This window comes from Eptatretus burgeri, chromosome 2, assembly GCF_056783735.1.
Source record: "Eptatretus burgeri isolate ZD-2024b chromosome 2, Ebu_testis_v1, whole genome shotgun sequence".
NCBI classification, from domain to species: domain Eukaryota; kingdom Metazoa; phylum Chordata; class Myxini; order Myxiniformes; family Myxinidae; genus Eptatretus; species Eptatretus burgeri.
Genome location: NC_140962.1, coordinates 97,387,161 through 97,410,938, shown reverse-complemented (window position 1 = coordinate 97,410,938; position 23,778 = coordinate 97,387,161). Strand labels below are relative to the sequence as shown.

Here is a 23,778-nt window from a genome sequence, read left to right as displayed (position 1 = left end):
ACAGACAAATCTGGGTTTGGCGGATGCCAGGAGAACGCCACCTGCTTGAATGCATAGTGTCAACTGTAAAGTTTGGTGGAGGAGGAATAATGGTCTGAGGCTGTTTTTCACGGTTCGGGCTAGATCCCTTAGTTCCAGTGAAGGGAAATCTTAACGCTACAGCATGTAGTGACATTCTACACAATTCTGTGCTTACAACTTTGTGGCAACAGTTTGGGGAAGGCCCTTTCCTGTTTCAGCATGACAATGCCCCCATGCACAAAGCGAGATCCATACAGAAATGGTTTGTCGAGATCGGAGTGGAAGAACTTGACTGGCCTGCACAGAGCCTTGACCTCAACCCCATCGAACACCTTTGGAATTAATTGGAACACCGACTGCGAGCTAGACCTCATCGCTCAACATCGATGCTCTACCTCACTAATGCTCTTGTGGCTGAATGGAAGCAAATCCCCGCAGCAATGTTCCAACATCTCGTGGAAAGCCTTCCCCGAAGAGTGGCGGCTGTTATAGCAGCAAAGGTGGCGGGGGGGGGGGGGTAGACCAACTCCACATTGATGCCCATGATTTTGGAATGCGATGTTGGATGAGCAGGTGTCCACATACTATTGGTCATGTAGTGATATGTTCACCACACTTACTTTTTATTCCCATTATTGATGTAAAATTTAATTCTGAAAGTCCTCGGACATTGGCAGAAAAATATAAATGGTGGTTGAGTACACTTTGGAGTGCAAAGCTTTTTCGTCCTGGACCTTTAACTCAGATGGGTATGATGTAAATTAAGCATAAATGCACTTTGCTAGAGTCTATCTAGAGTACAATTTCGTTCCAATTGGCCAAACCTTGTTTGATTGGACAAACAAACCTTGTTTAAGCCTCCGTCTATCCCGTAAAGGGAGGCTTAAATAATCATGCGCATGGTCACACAATCCCTCAGTTTAAATTGCACTCGGAAAGTTTCCCTTTTAAAGTTTTATATGTAAACACCCTGTGAACTTGACATGAACATGGCATGGAACATCCATTTTTATCATCCATGCTCCACAATGCGACGCGTTTCTCTGGCACATGCTCCCATACCTGACCTGACCTCCACTATGTATAGAACAATCATATTCTAAATTGACTTGACCCGACCAGCCTATTTCAGTCCACTGCATGATGAAGGCTTCCCTCACCCAGTCCATTTGCTACAGTAATGGAACTCACCTGACAGTGATGCTGCAGTTTGCATGTTCGGTGTCGTCACCTTCCCATGTTGGGAAGGTCAGAGAGTAAGAAAGACAGAGGGCTCCCGTGCCAACCTGCAATGGCGACCATGGAGAGTATATGTCCCCAAACCCTCCCCAAATAAATTGCACTCTAAATTCAAAATTATTACTTTTTAATTGTTTTTGTGTTATCATCAGATCTGGCAATGGAGTAGTTGCCGTTATGTAATTACAATGTACTGTACATATACATATACATTAGATTGATTTAAAGCTTGTGACACACAAATTTAAATTCATCAAAATATACTTTCAACTATAAATTGGTCCTCATGAAAAGCACAATACTTGAAAATTAACAGCACTGTTACAGTCTGTTAAGAAACTATAGATTCATGAAGGCAGGTCATTGTGTGTTCCACATTCCAACCACCTGATCTCCATGGTCAGTTGTCCCAGTGCGTCATAACGCCGTGCTCACGATGAGAGCAATTCCCACCCGGTTCTGCAGTTGCTCAAATTCTTGCACATAAAACTGAGTACCTGTTCATGGAAACAACATCTGGCCACACGAAATCGAAGTACAGTACCTCCTTAACATTCAACTTACTGAGTCTCTTCTCCACTTAAATACCAAGCAGCTTGATTCACAAAGGGTTAAAAAGCATGAGCAGCAATGTCAATACTAGCATGAGATGCTGTAGCTTCACTCACAATCTCAGCTGATGAAGAAGCACGAGGGAATCGGCAACGTGATTTCTTAACAGTTACAAAACACCTCCTTTGTGCGTGCCAACATGTGTGGGTGAAAGTAGAGTCATCAGACAATCATGTGCGTGTTAGCGCTGCAAGAAGCCCTGGTAACCCACGTTACTCCCATTTTATTTCCATGTCCATTCTGCTCCCAACCCCAGCAGGGTTGGCCACCCAACCAATGTATCAACTGACATACCGCTTTGACTTCGCAGTTTACGACACAATCATTGTCCAACAACAACAGTTGCCCTGCCGAAAATTCTGATCTTCCTCCTTCATAATTCCTTTTACGTGGGAGAATTTTCAACTGAAACAATCGCAATGCATTTGGATCACACTTGGTGGTGACAAACCCCTCTGCAAACACTGACGAGATAAAGCAGCAGGCCTTGAAAAAGCAAAGCCACTAAAAATCCTGCAGAATTGCATCCATGTTCAGTAGCCTCCATTATCAGCTCAAGTTTTGCAAGAAAATGCCAGCGAACCTGACAGCTCCCTGTCATGTGAGTAGATGCACACTTAGCGGAAGTAGCTATACGCTGGGATCAGGCAGTAGGTTGTTGGGTTGTCAGGTTCCCTTGCGAGTGGTTTAGGAGTCCCATGCGCTGTTTCTGCTTCCGTTGCTCCATCATCTGTGTTCGAGAACATGGCAACGTTAGTCCGATAAACGGTTAGTGGTTTAGGAGTACAGACTCATCATTTGTGGGTCGAGAGCAGATTTGCAGCTACCTTCACTTCATACATACCAATATCTTTCCTCAAAGAGGAACATAAATAATAAACATAACTAACAAAAGTACAATTAACAAAAGTAACTGCATAAATGTTTATTTAAAATGATTACAAGGTGATCATAATAAGAGTCAGTCCAAAGTGATGGTTGCAGTAGGTGTACATTGTGACAGTGTGGAGACAACCAATCCAGCAAGGACAAGAAAGAGCTTTTTCATTTTTTACAAAGTCAAGGCTCGTGGAAGAGCAACAACACAGAACGGATCAGGATGCAACCAAACAAAAGGAACAACAGAAAGAGGAGGGAAACGCCAACAGCAGGGCCGAAGGACAAAATAGATGGAGACAGACAAACAAGGGATGTGGGTAAGAATGAGGGGTTGGGGAGGATGCAGGGGTGGACAATTTGAACACAGAAGCAAACTCTCAGGAAGAGAGAGTTTGCTTCTGTATACACCTTGGATCCTGATGAGTTCACTTATTAATGAATTATTTTCTTGAAATTCATCCTAATCAAGGTTGAGAGCCACTAAATGTGAAGGGTTACAGAGAAAAAGAAGAAGAGGAAAAACTGGCAAAAACTTTCACCTAGGCCTGAAACAAAGAAACCTCGGTACAGGACCACTGTGCAGGAGAGGGTAACTCGGCCAGGCGGAAAAATTAATTTTCCTACCCCCATTGGGTGTTTTTTAGGAGTTAGGATAAGGTTTAAGATACGAGGAAAAACAAATCAAGATGGACAAGTCAGTGGCATAGTGAGGGTTTGTGAAGCTCGGGGCCAAAGGTCAATACGAGTGCCCAAAGTGGTGTTGCAGAAAGGGAGGAGGGAGCAAGCCTGGGAATCTGGGAGAGTGCTGTAAGCCAATGTGTACTTCCTGCATTCCGAGTGGTTTTGGTGGCCTCTGGTGAGGCTTGAACAGAAAAAAAGAAAATCGTTAATTTCTGGCAGCCCAAAACAACAGTAGATTGCCTGGTGGCCCAGTCTGCTACTGGATCCCCAAATGAGCATCTGAAGTCCTGGAGGACCTCAGGCAGGGGGAGGCTATGGGAGGGCAGCGAGTCCCTCACATCCAGCAGGGGAGTCTGGGGGAGTGCTGAGTGTGCTCAATCACCCTGCCCCTCCCCATTTCCCCAAGAGTCACAGAAAGCAATATACAGTACAGTATATAAAATGTTGGAAACTTTTATCCATTTATAATTCGAGCAATCTGTGTGTGTGTGTGTGTGTGTGTGTGTGTGTGTGTGTGTGTGTGTGTGTGTGTGTGTGTGTGTGTGTGTGTGTGTGTGTGTGTGTGTGTCTGTCTGCGACCGCCGTTTCTCGACGACCGCCGATCTCATTGAAACTTGCCAGGAATATTGCCGGGGACCCGCGGATGTGCCTTTTCGAGGTTTGAGATAGATCGGACGAGCGGTTCCCAAGTTATGGCCATTTTACTGCTTTTTCAGTGTTGAAAAGGTGTATATATGGCAGCTGAAGGTGTCGTTCCACCTTCTCACCTCATGCCAATTTTTTCCCAAATTATAAAATAACCGGACGATCACCGGTCCGATTGGATTGAAACTTACCAGGCATATTGCCGGGGACCAACGGATGTGCCTTTTCGAGGTTTGATATCGATCGGACGAGTGGTTCCCGAGTTACGGCCACTTATCTGTCGACCAATGACAGGACACGTTGCAATGACATCACAATTAATGTTTATTTATTCATTGCACGATTGACGGTCCGATCTGATTGAAACTTGCCAGGAATATTGCTGGGAACCTGTGGATGTGCCTTTTCAAGGTTTGATATTAATTGGATCAGCAGTTCCCAAGTTACGGCCATTTATCTGCCGACCAATGACAAGACACGGTGCTATGACGTCACGAATGACGTCACAATTAATGCTTATTTATGTTTTTTTTTTTTTTTTGCACGATTGACGGTCCGATCTGATTGAAACTTGCCAGGAATATTGCTGGGGACCCGCGGATGCGCCTTTTCGAGGTTTGATATTAATCAGACGAGCGGTTTCCAAGTTATGGCCATTTATCTGTCGACCAATATCTGCGAGAGAGGGGGGACGGGAGAGGGGGATGAGAGTGGGGGCGAGAGAGAGGGACGAGAGAGGAGGGGGAGAGAGGAAGGGCGAGACTCGGGGAGAGAGGGGGGCAAGAGAGGGGGAGAGAGAGGGGGTGGGAGTGGAGACGAGAGAGGGGGTGTGAGAGAGGGGGTGGGAGTGGGGGCGAGAGAGAGGGGCGAGGGAGAAGGGCGAGAGAGGAGGGGCGAGACTAGGGGTGAGAGAGGGGGGAGAGAGGAGGAAGAGGAGGGGTGAGAGAGGGGGGAATAAGGGGGAGAGAGAGGGGGGAATAGAGGGGGCGAGAGAGGGGAGGGAGAGAGGGGCGTCACAATTCAAGAGAGGGGGAGAGAGGAGGGGGAAAAAGAGGAGGGGGGAGAGAGGAGGAGCGATACTAGGGGGGAGCGAGGAGGGGGGGGCGAGAGAGAGGGGGCGTCACAATTCTTCTTCATTTGATATGACGTCACAATTGACGCTGGAGACCTGAATACGTTTCCCAGGTGTTTCCCAAGTTATGGCCATTTATGATACGGTTGGTCCGATCTAATTGAAATAATGCCCCAATCCAGTCATCATTTATGCACCTATGGGCCCGCCCCTACGGGCCTGTATTAGTTAGTTTAATTCTTGATTCAGTTTCTCAGCTTATAGTCACCTTAGCTCATGACCGAATAAGTACGTAGACCTACAAATCGCCCTCCTTGTCTGTACATAACCACTCAAAGCTTCACAAGGCAATTCGATTAGAAGAGATATTTACGCAGTGCTATAGTTACCAACTTGCCGATTTCTTCCACCAAATGACTGGATGGAAAGGATTCATAAACAATTAACAGCATTCAAAATATAAAAAGTAGTTCTGACAGTTACGCCATATAGCGCTCACAAGTACGTTGTACTCTTATTCTAATTTTTATACAACCAAATTTTGCATGAAAACTTTTTGGAGGGGTATTATTTGGTGGCCTTGCATTCACACTCAGGACAACGGCTCCATCTTGAGTCCCTATATACTCGGAGTTGTGACTACTTGCAATTTGATGCCATTTTGTATCCATCGAGCACGGCACACCGAACCTGTGTCCCTTGTGCATGAAGCATAATGTGCCCATTTTCTAATCAAACTGTCTTTTTCTGTGCCCAAAGGGATATTATATTATTTAATGCTTCATTTTCGTTCTCCCAACATATCAGAATAAGCATACAACCAGATAGGATTGATTTAACCTTGAAACACACTGCAGAATCCGTGGCAAAATGAAGTGTAAAGTGCAAGTCAAGGTTCACACTGATGAGTGAACTTTGAGGTGAACAAAGCGTATGAGTAGAATAAATACACAGGTAGTGATACAATGGAGAAATCTGCAAAGAAGTGGAAGAAGAAAAGTGATAGACAGAAATGGCGGCACACCATCCATACCGGTTGTGCACACCATCACAACAGAAGAGATTAGAAAAATTTCACAATTGTGAGTGAAAAAAAGAAAAAGCTTGAGAAGATTGATTGTGTGCTCTGCCTGAAGGCAGGTTCTTGGCTGCTTGGCAAGGGTGATACTGGGTGGTTTTCCATTGCCTTCCCCACATTTATTCAGGCAGGCATTTATAATTTGTTCAAGTTGTTGGCAAGGCTTGCCTACTCTTGGCAAAGGACACCATGGAATATTTAACATTCACCAACTAATGATAGCAGATGGGACACCCAGCTTAATGTCCGTTCGAGGGATGGCACAAACATGAATGAATCACCCTGCCTGTGAAACACCAGGATGACCGTTTGTGGCTGGGTCGGGATTCGAACCCAGGCTAAACAGCTGAGAGACGAGTGTGCATACCTCCAGGCCATCCTGCCTCCCCTACTCCCTTAAGAAGATTTCGATAGGGAATGTTTTTCTTTGCAATCAAACTGAACAGGAATGAAGAAATTTATAAAGAACAAAGGAGGAATAAAAGAATGGCTGCTTCAAAATGAGGATGAGCCGTGAGTGAAGGAGTTATTTTTTTCCAACTCTTTATTTCTTTTAACATAAGTATTATGCCACTGAAAACGTGCATGTGTATGTAATCCTTCATTCATTTACGTTCCCATTAAATCTCTCATCTTCCATGGTTTCCCTTTTCCCACAGTTCGTTAACATGCTCTTCGACTCTCTTCTTGTTTTCTCTCCTTTTCTCCCACTCTTCTGAGTCCTGTACTTTTTTCAATACAATATACTATTTTGCTGCAAGGTGAGGCTGAAGCTAAATTGATTCTGAATTTTTTTGGAACTAACCATGTCATGGATGGACCATGACATGTTAACCAATGTTAACTACAACACTTAAATTAATTCAAATAAATAAATAAATAAATAAACTTATGTTACAGATGTCACTCAAGTGAAGTGTTTACTTGAAAACAAGTTTTCCAGGATGTTCTTGATCAGTCAAATTATCTATGTAGATGTTTCCAGGATGATTTATGTCTTTTTACAAGTTATACCCAACTGCCAACTACAATTATGAGTCGATGATAAATGGGGTTTCTGGGACGCCCATTCAAATGAATGGGGAAAATGGGAAAAAAACTTTCTGACCCAAGCCCCAAAAGCTCAAAATAGGAGACTGATTTTTCTCCCCACCTATCCCCTTCCCTCCCATACAAGCAAATGTAAAATTGAGACTGAAAGATTGAGACTTACTGATTAAAGCACTTCTTCCCTTTCATATTTTCATTCCACTCAAAGAGCGAACCAACAAATATTTGTCCATGTTCCACTTTGGGGAATAACTTAATTTTCTTATAACATTCATTTCCATCGAGTATATTCACAAATAATAACTTGGTTCTTGGTTTAAGTGTCTTTGTTGAACAGAAATGAAATGATAAACTTCTCTTAATGCTCTTATTTTTCATGGTCTTTCCAAATTCATCATTATGTGTTATTTTATGGAAGTTTTTCTCAAAATCATTCAAAGCAAGCTGTTTCATTTTCATGTTAAAATTAGTCAGACTGCTTTAGAACCGAGTTCCCTCACCAGAAGCAAAAATGCGACTCATTTCCTATGTGAGACACCCTGAAAACCCCATTGTTGTGTAATCTCCCATGATGTCATCAACAGGAGGCTATTTATTACCAAAGCGAACTTCGTTCTTATTCAGAGAATTTTGAGTCTTATTCATAGAATGGAGTATTTAGAAGAGAACTCTGACCTTGCAGATCAATCGTTTTCACAAGATGAGAGGTGAGATACTTGAACCCATTCATTATTTGTTGTTTTATACAGAATGAAATCACTATACGACTAATATTTATTATATGTCTTTTTCTAATAGGTTGTCCCCAATAAGAACATCGTTGATAACTGATTTGGAAAATGAAACCTTTGCATATCACGACAAATGGCAAAAAAATGAATGACTTCCTCAAAGACATTCAATCGTTCAGTAGAGAATTGAATGACATTTTTGTTGGCTGGAAAGAAGTTCTCTCACGTCCTCTGACCTTGAATGAGTCGAGTCAAAGGTGAGAAATTATCCCTGTGTCTCTCTCTGTGTATATGTGTGTTTATGTGTGTGTATGTGTGTGTGTATATTTTTGTTTGTGTGTGTGTGTGTGTGTGTGTGTGTGTGTGTGTGTGTGTGTGTGTGTGTGTGTGTGTGTGTGTGTGTGTGTGTGTGTGTGTGTGTGTGTGTGTGTATTTGTCTCTCTTGAGTGTTGACTCATTATTATTATCATTATTATTATTATTATTATTATTATTTCAGTTTAAAAACCTGTCTGGATGAACCAAACACACAACTTAATCTTCCGGAGGAATCTGACACGACACTATCTTCTGGAGGTAAATGTTATATTTATTATTAACCTCCGCCATCTTCGAAGATGGATGGAGGTTACTGTTTTCACCCCTTTCTGTTTGTTTGTTTGTTTGTGAACAGTATTACGGAAAAAACTCCTCGACGGATTTCGACGAAACTTGGTGGGGGGGGGGGGTTAGGTATGGTCCAAGGATCATGCCATTAAATTTTGGACTTGGTCCCCCCCCCAAAAAAAATTGTTAGAGAAATTTTTTTTTTTGCATTTCTACATGTTTTAAGTGATTTACAACCCCCCCCCCCAAAAAAAAAATGTTGGAGAAAAGAACTATAACTCTGTCAGCACTGTGACATATTTAATCCATCCATCCACTGGGACCATACTCTGTGCAGAGCGTTGGTGCTGCCGAAGCAGTCTCCTTGGCTATTGGGTACAATCCTGGACGGGTCGCCACTCCGACACAGGATACCAGCATGCTGGCACTCATTTTGCCGACCTCGGAAGGATGACAGGCAGACTCAACCCCACCTGGTATTAATTCAACAGCCGAGTGGGATTTGAACTCAGGATACTCGGATCCTAAGCCCACCACCCGAACCATTAAGCCAACACCAGGCATACATATTTAATGAATAAGATATAAGGTTCACTTGAGTGACCGAGCAGTATTGGCGGCGGAGGTTTTGCACTCTCCCGAGTGCTCCCCCTCTAGTTTTATTAATATCATAATATAATCATCTTTACATACCCTAATTGTTCTTCCCTCTTTGTTTTGAACAGAATATGTTGACCGAGTTTCAAAATCACAAACCATCAGACTGCTGCGAAAGAATATTTTGTTTAATGTTTGTAATCTTGTTTTATTAACCTCCACAATCTTCGAAGATGGATGGAGGTTACTGTTTTCACCCCTTTCTGTTTGTTTGTTTGTTTGTTTATTTGTGAACAGTATTACGGAAAAACTCCTCAACGGATTTCGACGAAACTTGGTGGGGGGGGTTAGGTATGGTCCAAGGATCATGCCATTAAATTTTGGACTTGGTCCCCCCCCCCCCCCAAAAAAAAATTGTTTGAGAAAAAAAAATTTTTTTTGCATTTCTACAAGTTTTCAGTGATTTCCAACCCCCCCCCAAAAAAATTCCCCCCCCAAAAATAGAGAATTTTTTTGCATTTCTACATGTTTTAAGTGATTTCCAACCCCCCAAAATATTGTTACCCCCCCAAAAAAATCAGAATTTTTTTGCATTTCTACATGTTTTAAGTGATTTCCAACCCCCCAAAAATTACCCCCACCCCAAAAAAATGCTGCAGAGAAATTTTTTTTGCATTTCTTCATATTTTAAGTGATTTCCAACCCCCCCCAAAAAAATTGTTTGAGAAAAAAAAATATTGTTTTTGCATTTCTACATGTTTTAAGTGATTTCCAACCCCCCAAATTTTTTTTTACTCCTCCCCTAAAAAATAGAGAATTTTTTTTGCATTTCTACATGTTTTAAGTGATTTCCAACCCCCCAAAATATTGTTACCCCCCCCAAAAAATAATCAGAGAATTTTTTTTTTTTGCACTTCTACATGTTTTAAGTGATTTCCAACCCCCCAAAATTGCTAGAGAGAAAATTTTTTTTGCATTTTTACATATTTTAAGTGATTTCGAACCCCCCCCCAAAAAAAAAAAAATTGTTTGCGAATTTTTTTTTATATTTTTACATGTTTTAAGTGATTTCCAACCCCCCAAAAGTTACCCCCACAAATTTTTTTTTTGCATTGCTACATGTTTTAAGTGATTTCCACCCCCACAAAAAAATTGAGTGAAAAAAAATTTTTGCAACTTTTTTTCAACAAAATTTCGATTTTTTTTTTTTGCATTTTTACATGTTTTAAGTGATTTCCAACCCCCCCCCCCCCCAAAAAAAAATGGAGAAAAGAACTATAACTCTGTCAGCACTGTTGACATCATATTTAATGAATAAGAGATAAGGTTCACTTGAGTGACCCAGCAGTATTGGCGGCGGAGGTTTTGCACTCTCCCGAGTGCTCCTCCTCTAGTTGTATATGCTTTCCTTATAATTATCTGATTTTGAATTACAAAAAAAGAATAAAGGAGATGTAAGAATAAAGGAGATGTAATTTTTTAGGTTTTCTCTTGCTTTTATTGAATATCTGTTGGAAAGCTAACATAAGAGTATTACCTGTTTTGTTTTTCAAAGGAATAACCCACGCATATCTCCTCCACGAATCAATAATGGTTAAAGCACACTTGTACCCATTATCATAATTGAGTTCAATTAAATCAGCGGACCAGATATAATCAACTTCCTTGGAATAAACCTTCCTTCTATGAAACTTTGTGATTATTGGTTTATGTAATTAATCAGCTAATTGCTCTTCAGTCTTAATGACATCATTAGAGCTGATAAGTTTTTTGAATTTCCAAGCCCAAGTTTCAATTTAGCACTGATCATCTTCTTCACGATGAACCTATCAACTTTTTCTCTCAAGGTTGGATTTTGTATCAGAGACAAATTATACAACATTTCTCTATCAGCTTCATGTTTTTCTTCCAACGTCGTGTTATTCTCGTAATCAATATCATGCTTCATGCACACTTCATCAACCCTATTGATAGGTTTGCTCCACGGTTTAGGATTGTCAGCCTCATCGAATCTTTTATTCAAGTTTGTTCCTGGACCACAGAAAGAATACCCTGGTAGATGTAATTCCCCTGGTATTCCAGCTGTTGTAAATTTACTTCCTGATAAAAACTTTTGTATATCTCCCCCTTGTTTGTGTTTGGTGATGAATTTACTCTTTTTTGAGCCACACACCGAACATGTACCTTTTTGTATAACCCTATTATTTTTACTTTCAACATACGAGATATTTTTACTCTCGGTTTTCTTTTCACATTTAAGACAATAACTCATTTATTTATGTGAAAAATTCCTACAGAGTGCGAAAACCTATTTAGTTTCCAACATGCACATTTGAATCTTAATTTTTAAAAGAAAAAGAATCCTTCGAAATGTCTTCACTCTCTCCTCCATTTATTTTAGAGAAAAAAATGTAAAACTTTAATCAAAGTCAACTACACCAACATCATCAATAATATAATATTTCCTTTTCTCTTCTTTATCTCCACTTTCTCGTTTAAATCTTCTCCCTGAAACCGATGTTAATAGTCTTGATGCATATATTTCTAATAGACTTGCCAATTCTTTGTTTTCCTCCTCAGAACGTTGAGATTTATTTATTTTCTGTAATACCTTTGATCTTTTTATAATCTCACTGGTTTCCATATTTTTATATTTATTTATTCTCTCTCTCTTTCCTCCCTCTCCTCCTTCTCTCTCTCTTCTCCCTCTCCTCCTTCTCTTTTGTCTAAGTTTCTTCAACTCCTTCCTCATCCCTCACTATCCTTGAACCACTTTCACCCCATAGAATATCATACATATATTCATCTGGATTCTGCGATACTCTTGAATCCACAATTATTTTTCTCATAATAGGAAACCAATAAGATTTTTTGATGATTTCTTAAAGAGTTTTATATTTCATCACCTTTAGAAGTTCATTTTAGCTCGCCTGTTCGAAGAACAGAGAGCAATAGCGATACCCCCGGCGTGAGCGTCAACGTGAGCGTGAAAATGTTAAAGTTTTTGGTGCAAGTTATTTAGAAGCTTGCCATTCATTAATATGTGTACTAGGATGCTGATATTTGGCATTGAGGTTCCTTTCGGGTATATTATTGATGTAGTGAAGTTGAAATAAAAAAATAATTTCAAATGTTTTAAATTTTTGACCTGTTTTGAACTTAACTTTTTTAGAGCACATCAACATTAAAGTTTTTGGTGCAAGTTATTTAGAAGCTTGCCATTCATTTAATATATGTACAAGAATGCTGATAGTTGGCATGGAGGTTCCTTTGGGGTATACTATTGGTGTAGTGAAGTGGAAATTAACAAGTGATTTTAAATTATTTAACTCGCCTGTTCGAAGAACAGAGGGCTATAGCGATACCCCCGGCGTGAGCGTCAGCGTGAAAATGTTAAAGTTTTTGGTGCAAGTTATTTCCTTTCCAATGTTTTTATCTACCACACTATTTTTTACTGATTACAATATACAAATACATATATTGCTTTAAAATTATTTGGATCAGACTTCACTGCAATGCTTTATAAAAAATATTATGAGACTAGTCTTTTAAAAACTATAAATGTATAAACAGGCGAGTATTGGATGGCTTTGACACCAACTATCTGGTTATATTTTTTATTATCATTAATTAGAAGATAATCACAGAATATACATTGTTTGTTGGCTTTTAACTCTGTGTTTAATCCCCGTCTTTCACACGCAGGAAAATTCTCAAATTTGTCATGTGGAGAATCAGTAAATTCAAGAGGCTCAAAATCTAGTAAACTATTCATATTTATAAAGTAAAACTTTACTTCAAATAAAATTCATCTTCGGTACTTTCATTGGTGCTTTCACAATCATCTATAAACGACTTTCATAACTACGTTTGAACACAAACTCTTGGTATCATAACTGTCTTCTGTTCCAACAAAGATACTATCATCACTCTCATAATCTTCAAAATCTTCAGTTGAATAATGATTCATATTTAATTAGTCAAAAAAAACATCACCATCTTTATCTATATACTTTTTTTCATTGACAGATTCAACGATGACATTTTTTATATTAAAGGTAATTTTAAAATGGTCCTCAACTACTATTGAACGAAATGTCATTTCACCTGATATATTAACATCCTTTATTTCATCAGGATTTACATCTTTAGGGTTGTTGAAAAAAATACAAATTTATCCATGCATATTACAGATGGTCTTATCTTTTCTTTCTGAAGCTTCATCCATAAGGTTTTTCTTTTTTGATACTTTTTCTTGTTTCATTACTTTTTCTCATTTTGAATATATTGCCAGAAGGAGAGGAGAAACTTTTGTTAGAGCTACTTTAATTGATGTTCTTCCAGATATACTAAAAGCCCTTCCACTGAAGGAAATTGAAGAACTCGTATTATTCACCATAATTGTTTTTATCCAATAGTTGTTATATTTATCTTTATTCAATTTTATATCCGACATATTTCTCAGTATCTTTTACAAATGAAAAGATTGATTGAAACTTGTCTTTTGTGTCTTGATACATTGTATTTATTAAGTAAAAAAAGTTGGAGGATAAAATGGTTTTAAGCACAGATTTACCGATTAATTAAACGGAATTTTCATCAAGAAAATTTTATTTTAAGCAAAGTTTTGTTATATAAATATGGTGAATACAACGTACTCCGATGTTTGTAATCATGAATATAAATGTTATAAAAAAACACCTTCAAACCAACAAACACACATTCAATCTTTTCAGGCAAATATCTCCATTTGACCAAGAAACAAAACATTGTGATAGATGTGATAATGATATTCTTTAAAAAAAATTTTTATAATAAACACCTTCAATCACGCAAGCACAAGAACAATGAAGAAAGGGAATGTGCCACTAAATTCTCCATTGAAAACACTGATGGGGCATTTAAAGGACATATAAAAATAAGATTGTTTCGCTTTCAAGACCCTGGACCATCTTCAATCATTGAAGCTGTTGATATGGTTAAACAAAGTATTGAAACTATAATTAAAAACACATTAAGTGAAATGAAAACGTTAAAGTTTTATATTGGAGTAAAATTGAATATGGTAAGAGAAGGTGATGAAACCACTCCCGATATAAGGACAAACCCTCACTTTATCTCATCATTTCAAGATTTTGTAAGATGTGATGTTTACGATGAACTCCAGAGACAAGAACAAGAAGTTAATAACACTGAAGTAGGTAGTGGATTTGCTATTACAAAAATAATCTTTTTAGATATACACATCTTAAAATCAGATCCTCTTCAAGCTTCTTCTTATATTGATTTACCAAAAGAGATAAAACTTAAGAAAGTGGTTGTTATATTCAAAACAAAGATAAATGTTTTCTATGGTCTGTTCTTGCTCACTTACATCCTCCACAATGGAAACCTGAAAGGGTTGAACATTATAAGAAATACAAGAATACATTAAATGTTAACGATTTAAAGTTTCCAATGTCATTGAGAGATATTCCTAAATTTGAGAAAATGAATAATCTATCTGTTAATGTTTATGGATTAATGGATACAAACAAATTTCAAATATTTAAAATTTCAAACAACTATAAAAATGATGAAACACACATTGACCTTCTTTACTTGACTTCAAAGGAAAAATCACATTATGCTTTCATCAAAAATTTATCAAGATTAACCCAATCACAACTATACAAGCCGGTAGGCAGACATGGATAGTCGGCCGTTGCTAGGCAAAGGAGGGGTCCATAGCAACGGTTCTTTCTCACACATAACTAGGACATACCATGAACCTACCATACCAGTTTCATGTATATCTGACTCATAGTCTCTGAGATATAACGAACTTCGTTTTTTTATTGTTTTCGACCAGGGTTCATTCAAAGTCTATCTTCTCCGACAGTTTTCATAGGATCCGGCTGGAAATTTTTGACAATATGGCTGAATGTACTGCCCACAGTCGCTCGTGGCCCGATTTTTGATTTTCAAAAAAATAATTTTTTTTATGATTTTTCTAAAATTTCAAAGTCCCGTTGCTTGGCAACGGTGGTGTCCATAGCAACGGTTCTCATTTGCACACAACTAGGTCATGGTAGGAACCTACCAATCAAGTTTCATCGAAATCGCTATTGTATTAACTGAAATCGCCATTTTAAATACTAATAATAAGGGTAGAACAAATCTCAAAAAAAAAAAAAAAATTTTTTTTTTTTTTTTCGACTTTATCGACGACCCAACAAGAGAAAATGTAAAACGTATCCTTGAAAGATATGTCTCAAACCCTTTCACACAAGAGTGATTAAATCAACATTTGAAATATTGTAATCATAAATCAACTGTAATCAATTTACCAAAAGCAGGTTCAAACATATCATTCAAAGATTTAAACACATTTATAAAGCATCCGTTTGTAATATATGCTGATTTTTAAAGTATCCTTGAAAATATAGATACTGTTTCTCTAAATTCAATTAAATCATACACAAATAAATATCAAAGACATACTCCTTGTGGTCTCTGTTGTGATATCAAATCATCTGTTGGTGATGAATACAACAAGTTAGAACTTTATAGTGGAGAAGATGCCTCAGAGGAGTTTGCAAGACGATTGGAAAAAGACTGTATAAGATGAAGAGAAATAATGGTTAAAACCTATAAACCAATGTCATTAACAAAGGGAGAGAAAAAGGAATTTAGAAAGAACAGTATCTGTCATATTTGTGAGGAGAAAATTGAGGGATAGGTCAAAGTTTGGGATCATTGTCATCTTACTGGAAAATATAGAGGTCCAGCTCATTCCTGTTGTAATCTTAATTACAAGCCCCCAAACTTTATTCCTGTCTTTCTTCACAATAACGCTCACGATGACACACATCTATTTATAAATGAACATTTAAAGACATCTGGAGATATTTCTGCCATTCCTAACACAGATCAAAAATACATCATATTCACAAAAACAATTCATACATCCCCTATAACCCATATCAGATTTCATGACACATACAAGTTTATGGCAAGTCCATAATCTAACTTTGCATCAAATATTAAAAACTTACCGAATCTGAAATCACATTTCTCAAATCAAGAAGTGATTGATCTCTTATCACAAAAGGGAATATATCCGTATGACTACATGGATTCATTTGAGAAGTTTAAAGAAACACAACTTCCTTCAAGGGAAAGTTTCTATAGCAAGTTGAATAAAGCTAAAAAGCTTATACACAAGCTAAAAAGGTTTGGGAGAAGTTTAATATAAAGAATCTTGGAGAATATCATGACTTGTATCTTAAAAGTGATGTATTGTTATTGGCTGATGTGTTTGAAACTTTTAGAACAGTCTGTGATAATAAAAATTCTTATGGATTAGACCCCGCTCACTATTTACACAGCCCGGGTTTGGCTTGATGTGCTATGTTAACCAGAGAGTTGGTGTCAAAGCTACCCAATGCTCGCCTGTTTATACATTTATCGCTTTTAAAAGACTAGTCTAATAATATTTTTTTATAAAGCATTGCAGTGAAGTCTGATCCAAATAATTTTAAAGCAATATATGTATTTGTATGTTGTAATCAGTAAAAAATAGTGTGGTAGATAAAAACATGAGAAAGGAAATAACTTGCACCAAAAACTTAAACATTTTCACGCTCACGCTGACACTCACGCCGGGGGTACCGCTATAGGTCTCTGTTTTTCGAACAGGCGAGCTAAATTTTTTTTATTAATTTCAACTTCACTACACCAATAGTATACCCCAAAGGAACCCCCATGCCAAATATCGGCATCCTAGTATACATATTAAATGAATGGCAAGCTTCTAAATAACTTGCACCAAAAACTTTAACGTTGATGTGCTACAAAAAAGTTAAGTTCAAAACAGGTCAAAAATTTAAAACATTTGAAATTATTTTTTAATTTCAACTTCACTACATCAATAATATACACCAAAGGAACCTCCATGCCAAATATCAGCATCCTAGTACACATTAAATGAATGGCAAGCTTCCAAATAACTTGCACCAAAAACTTTAACATTTTCACGCTCACGCTCACGCTTACGCCGGGGGTATCGCTATAGCTCTCTGTTCTTCGAACAGCCGAGCTAAAAATGACAAAACAAAATTTGGAATTGATCAGTGATATAGATATGCTTTTAATGATAGAGAAGGCTAAAAGAGGAGGAATATCTCAAGTATGTTCCAATAGATATGCTAAAGCAAATAACAAATATCTTCCTGATTATAATAAGAATGAGGACAACTCTGACCTGATGTATTATGATGCTAACAATTTGCATGGATGGGCTATGTCTCAATCTTTACCTTATGGAAAACTTAAATGGGTTAAAGAAAAACATTATGAAAAAGTTTTACAACACATTGTTGTCTCCTCTCAAAAAGAATTGGATGAAGCTGAAGTTGGATATTATTTGAGGTTGATTTAAAATATCCAGAAGATGCCCCTGATAAAGAAAGTCCAAGAAAAGAATGGTTAAGTGATTACCAAAAATCATTTAATATAAAAGGTAAATCTACAGAAAAACTACTTACTGCATGAAATGATAAACAAAGTTATGTTTTGCATCAAAGGAACTTGAGACAATATTTATCTGCTGGGTTGAGAGTGAGGAAAATTCATAGGATTTTGAAATTTAAACAAAGTCACAAAGTTAAAGTTAAAGTATAAAATTTAAACAGAGTTAAAGAAGTACATTGATTTTAATACAAAAAGGAGAACAGAAGCAAAAAAGATTTTGAGGACTTTTATAAATCAATGAATAATGCTGTATTTGAAAAGACTATGGAAAATGTGAGGAATCGACAAAACATAAGACTTGCTACATCTTGGAAACAGGCTTCAAAGTTAATTAATAGACCAAGTTTTGAGTGAGCGGAGGTGTTTTCAGAGAACTCTTGTGCTATTCATTTGAAAAAAGAGAGTATTGAAATGGATAAACCTATTTATATAGGAACATCAATTCTTGACTTGTCAGTCATTAATGTATGACTATTACTATAATAATTTAAAATCAAAGTATAAGGATAATGTGTCATTGTTATATATGGATACAGATAGTTTTAGATTAGAAATTAAGACAAATGATGTATCTTCTTCTTCTTTCAGCTGCTCCCGTTTGGGGTCGCCACAGCGGATCATCCGTTATGATCCGCATACTGATTTGGCATAGGTTTTACGCCGGATGCCCTTCCTGACGCAACCCTGGTCGCCTCTTACGACACAGGGATAAGGATTGGGTTTCGCCATGATTCCGGTCTGCCCTACACCCTCTCATAGCGTGGCCCAGCACAGAGCTCCCGTCCTCAAGCAATCCTCCAACCCAAGCCTCCGAGGAGCCGGATTACAGGTGCACGCTACTACGCCCGGTTAAGACAAATGATGTATATGATTGATAATATTGATATATATGATTCAAGTAATTATAAGTCAGGTGATGTGTTGTTTTCATCAAAGAATAAAAAGGTTATTGGGAAGTTTAAAGATGAATTGGGTGGGAAGGTCATGAGAATTTATAGGATTGAGATCAAAGTCTTATGCTTTCATGTATATTAATAATAATAACATTGAAAGATGTGATAAGAAGCTAAAGGGAATAAAGAAAAATATAATCAAGGAAACAATAAACTTTAAACATTATTACAACTGTTTAACCTTAAAGAAGGAAGAGTACAGAAAAATGAATACAATAAGAAGTTATAAACATCAATTAAATATAGAAGATATAAATAAGAAAGCATAAGGAGCTTTTGATGATAAAATATATATTGTTACGAATCTGGCAGCCATGAGCACACAACAGCCAGAGTCCTTAAAGATCAGTTATATCGGTAGGTACATGTTTTTAGTTGGGGTCCCGTCCCTAGTCTTCTGGGAACGAAATGTACGTGCGCTGTGGAGTTATTTTGATAGTCAGGGTTTTCTTTTACATTTTTACATCACTTACAACTACAACAACACCTTCACTCCATCCTGCCGTCATAACGCTCGTGGTGGGCAGAGTTCAAGAAAGACTTGGCGTCTCTCTCACCCAATCAGAGAGATGCGAGCGAGTTTGTCGTCGGTCGGCTAATGAGAGCCAACGCAGGACAATGTTACTCTTCCTGTTTGAGGGGCGGTCCGCCGTGAAGCCCGCCACCCCCCCCCCGGTCCAATCAGCAGACTTGGCACCCCTTTTGGCCAACCATGGGGGCGACAAGCGCATTTGCACACCAAAACCGTCCAGTGAGGGAGAGCGGGTCAGAGGAGGCGGCTCCTCCCCTCTGGAGAAGGAGTGGATAATTGTTCTGCACGATCTGACTGAAAAAGAGAGTTGGTTTTGGTCTGCCGGATCGCCCGGCCTTGCCTGCTGGCGCTCGCTTCCTCGTCCGTGCTCGCGCTGGTTGGCGTCCACCCTTCATCCTCAGTCCTGGGTACTTGGAGTGGCATCGTGGTTGCGGATTCGAGTCCTGCCGGTCCAGGACATCGAAGACCACACTAGGTGGACAGGTCCAAGATAGCTCTGGTTTCCAGCTCATCTTCCCTCGAGCTGGGAACCTTAAATAAAGACCCTACGGGGTCCATTTCTTTGGGTGTGTGTCTGTGTGCGAGCCTGTCTTGTCAAGTAGAATGGTTGTGCTTTTGCTTGTATATTATTTACATTTCATATTTGGTTGTAATCTACTCTTTGTCTCCCTTCCCAGTTTTTGCCAATTATGATTGTAAAATAAATACCCCTCTTGTTAAATGTATCAGTTTGTTTCTGTGCTTCTATCATTGGTTTGCCGCGCTGCGAACAGGTATTAGGAAGGCCGTTGCCGTAATTGTGCATTTGGACCGACAGACCTCGGTAACCATCCGCTCAGGTTACGCACGGTTCGAGCACAGTACCGGCTCGTTCCGCTCGAGGCCTGCCGAGGGTGTGGTTCCCCGGTAGTTGGACTGCATAGGTATTTAGGTGTATTGAAATTGGCAATTCACCCTATCCCACGCAGTCAACCTATTGGCGATCTTCGGTCCGATAAGGGACCCGTTGGCTCCGGAGTTATCCGGGGTGACGACCTATAAATTCCGGGTGTTCGGTGGAGCCGACTCTACTGCCCCACCTAGCCGTCGTGCTCGCCACCAAGACCCGGCACCACAACAATATTTTAGAGAATGGAATCGATAGTCTCCCTTATGGTTATAAGTATAAGTGTTAAGATATTGGGTTGGGAATTTTAACAGGCTACTGCTGTCTTTTTACTGATTTATAAATGATAGAATCAAGCAATAACCAAACCAAAGAGTGGAGATGTAATCAGCCTTGGTATTTAAATGGGAAACATAAAGAATGTGAGAAATATCAAATAAGTCTTATTGAAGAAATAACCGGGGTAAAAGTAGATAAAACAAATAAGTGGATAAATTTAATTACAAACTAGAACTGCCACTTTATAACTGCTGGCAGTGATGACCGGGTACCCAGAAGTGTCCGCCTTTGACACAACTGATACAACATGGGACTTAAATCATAGTCGCAAAGTTTTGCACTGATAGGATAAGCGGTGCCAGAGAAAACATTATTTAATGGTGATACAAACACAGGCCTGCTTCGAGACGCACGGAACAGACGAGTTACGAAGCGGGCAGCACAAAACGTTCAATTTCGTTATTACTGGCGAACAGATTCAAATAATTAAATAATTCTGGCTGCCAAACCGTGTGACCGATCAGGTTGAAATTTTAAACTTTTCTTTCACATGTCGGCTAAATTACAAATGTGAAGTTTCGTATATATAGAAGCAGCGGTTACAGAGTAAACATTAATTAATATTTATCTTTCAATCCAAGATGGCGGCCAAACCATGTGACTTGTGACGTCATAATTTTCACCACATGTGGAAACACGATGGGAGATGATAACTGCAAATTTTTGCTTCGCTAGATTAAGCAGTTCCAGAGAAAACATTATTAGATCATTCTGGGCAGTCCTTGGGATTGTAAAAAAAATTTTATTTGGGTAGTGTGTAGTAGACCGCTGCCTTTTTGAGTGGCTGTCCACATCAGAATCGAGTCACAAATAGTGATGTCAATGAATCGCAATATTGTGAGATATTTGTGAATGTTTCACAGCTGTGGAGGAACTCTCTTAGAAGGTTTGAAATCAGCAAGGGGCCAAGCCTGTGTGCAGCCTTTCATTGGTTCCAAAGTTTTACGTAGCTTTCTTTGGCGAGAGAAGAGCATAGAGGAGGAGTCCATACACATAGCAGGGGCACTAACTGAGAAAGTAGCAGGGGAAACTTGGAGCACCCAAGCGTTGTTCTCCAAAAATACATTGAAATCCCACCTCTTGTCCCAGACTGATCTCAAAATAGATTTCCCTCCAGATCTCACACACCTTGTCATCCTCTATTGATTCCACTGTTTCAATGCACCCTGTTGGAAAGGCTTCTTCTGGAACTCTTCGAAGTGGACGATGCCCTTACGATGCACTTTGATCACGCCTCCACATCAGGAAATCACGATTGTCCCACCTTTGACTTGATACGACCCCCTTGCTTTGCTTTGGTCTTGGTGAGGGTAAAGAAAAAAACTGACGAAAAATCACAAGGGCCAAGCCTTGGTCTATACGAGGGAATTGTTCCAAAGTTAGATATCCGTTCCTCATCCGCCAGTAATGACTGCTCCCGAGGATGCTCAGGTCTGGATCGTCCTGAGGAGGGGGCGCTTCCGATAATGGTGGAGCACCGACAAGCGTTGTTCTCCCACTTTCCCTCCTCTTGGTCCTCAGACAACTTGCAGCTTGGGGACCATCAGAATTGCGCACAAGATCTCCTTGCGGCATGCTGCATATTGATTCACTGTTATGACCCTGCTCCAAAGACTCGAAATGGAGCCTTGTTGCATGCCTTGATAGTTAAAAATCGATGTCAGCAATCACGTTGACCTTTGACTTAAGCACCATACTGCTTCACACGCTCGACTTGGTGATGCCAGGACTTTGTCCCACTGACGATTCTGCCAGTTTGAAGGTCTTCGGGATTGTGATCCGAATATCGATTCACTTCGTGCCGGTCTAACCTGTCCATCTCCACCAGGTCTGCAAACTAGGAAGCGCTTCGATAATGTGACAGACAGTGACTCTTCTGCGGTTTCTGCGTTAATCCCACTTTTACCTTAACAGCTTGGGGTCCGTCATTCCTACCGCACACCTTGCGAATTTAGATATATTTCAGTTATGATGCTCCGAACCAATGTCATGATACATTGATATATTTATGGTTCTCGGCTATATGTATATATGCAAGCACCATATGCTTCACCGCATTTCAATATCTATAAATATTTCCACCCGTTCTGCCAGTTGAAGGTCTTAAATCGAGTCTGATCTAGGTCGGTCAACCTGTCCATCACCATTTACCAAGCAAGGAGCTCCAAAAGCCTGGTCCTTGGCTGCAATCCCAGCGGCTTGGGACTAAAAGGTCCTAAGTTCAAGCGGTCCGTTATTCCTACCGCACACCTCACTATATATTTATATTTATTTTATACAATATATATATATATATATTTATTTTTATACAATATATATATATATATATATATATATATATATATATATATTATTTATATCTATAGACATATTTATTTATATACATATATATATTTATTTATATGTATTTATTTATATATATTTATAAAAGCCTGAGTGTTGGCGCAGTGGTTCAGAGCAGCTTAGGACCCAAAAAGGTCCTAAGATTTAAGCCCGTTAGGCCGCTGAATATATATATAGACATATATATATATATATATATATATATATATATATATATAGGGGTCGGCACTATATAGACATCAATATATATATATACTCCATATATATATATATATCCTATATAGACATATATCCATATGACACTCCATATATATATATATATATATATATGATATATCCCTCCTATACGACATATATATCCATATAGACATATATCTTCTTCTTTCGGCTCTGCTTCCCATGAGGGTCGGCTCTGGATCAACCCCGTCTCCATTTCGCTCTGGCAAATCAGTGACACTCAACCGCCCACACGGCCGCCTTCTCACCGCATCCCATGAACCTCTTCTTTGGCCTTCCTCTTCCTCCTGTGCACATGTCCATCCTCAGCATCCCCTTCTCCCGATATACTCGCACTTCCCTCCTGTGCACATGTCTAACCATCTCAATCTCGCCTCTCGTCACTGTCTCCAAACCGTCGACCTGCGCTGTCCCTCTATAATATACTCATTCCTTATCCTGTCCATCCTCGTCACTCTCCAACGAGAATACAGCATCTTTAACTCTGCCACCTCCAGCTCCGCTTCCTGTCTTTTTTGTTAGCGCCACCGCCTCCAAACCATACAACATAGCTGGTCTCACTGCAGTCTTATATACTTTCCCCTTTACTCTTGCAGCCACCCTTCTGTCACAAATCACTCCTACAACTCTTCTCCACCCACTCCATCCTGCTTGCACTCTCTTTTCACTTCTCTCCCACACTCTCCGATACTTTGGACAGTTGATCCCAAGTATTTAAACCCATCTCCACCTTCCCCCACCTCAACTCCCTTGCAACTGCACC

General features: G+C 39.1%; 1 protein-coding gene and 1 long non-coding RNA gene across 2 annotated transcripts in view; one reads left to right on the top strand and one right to left on the bottom strand.

Annotated features, from left to right (window-relative positions):
• Positions 1-1,370: 1,370 nt before the first annotated feature.
• LOC147032632 (inositol 1,4,5-trisphosphate-gated calcium channel ITPR1-like) overlaps positions 1,371-23,778 on the bottom strand; it is a 578,387-nt gene continuing 555,979 nt past the window's right edge. The window contains exon 54 of the mRNA XM_085850787.1: positions 1,371-2,642. Within this exon, the coding sequence (XP_085706913.1) occupies positions 2,516-2,642 (127 nt within the window). The 3' untranslated portion in view covers positions 1,371-2,515. The remainder of the gene's footprint in view (positions 2,643-23,778) is intronic.
• The window catches only part of LOC147032637 (uncharacterized), a 38,665-nt gene continuing 20,090 nt past the window's right edge, over positions 5,204-23,778 (top strand). Inside the window, exons 1-3 of the long non-coding RNA XR_015055262.1 lie at positions 5,204-7,984; positions 8,076-8,265; positions 18,314-18,554. This is a non-coding gene — a long non-coding RNA (uncharacterized LOC147032637). The remainder of the gene's footprint in view (positions 7,985-8,075; positions 8,266-18,313; positions 18,555-23,778) is intronic.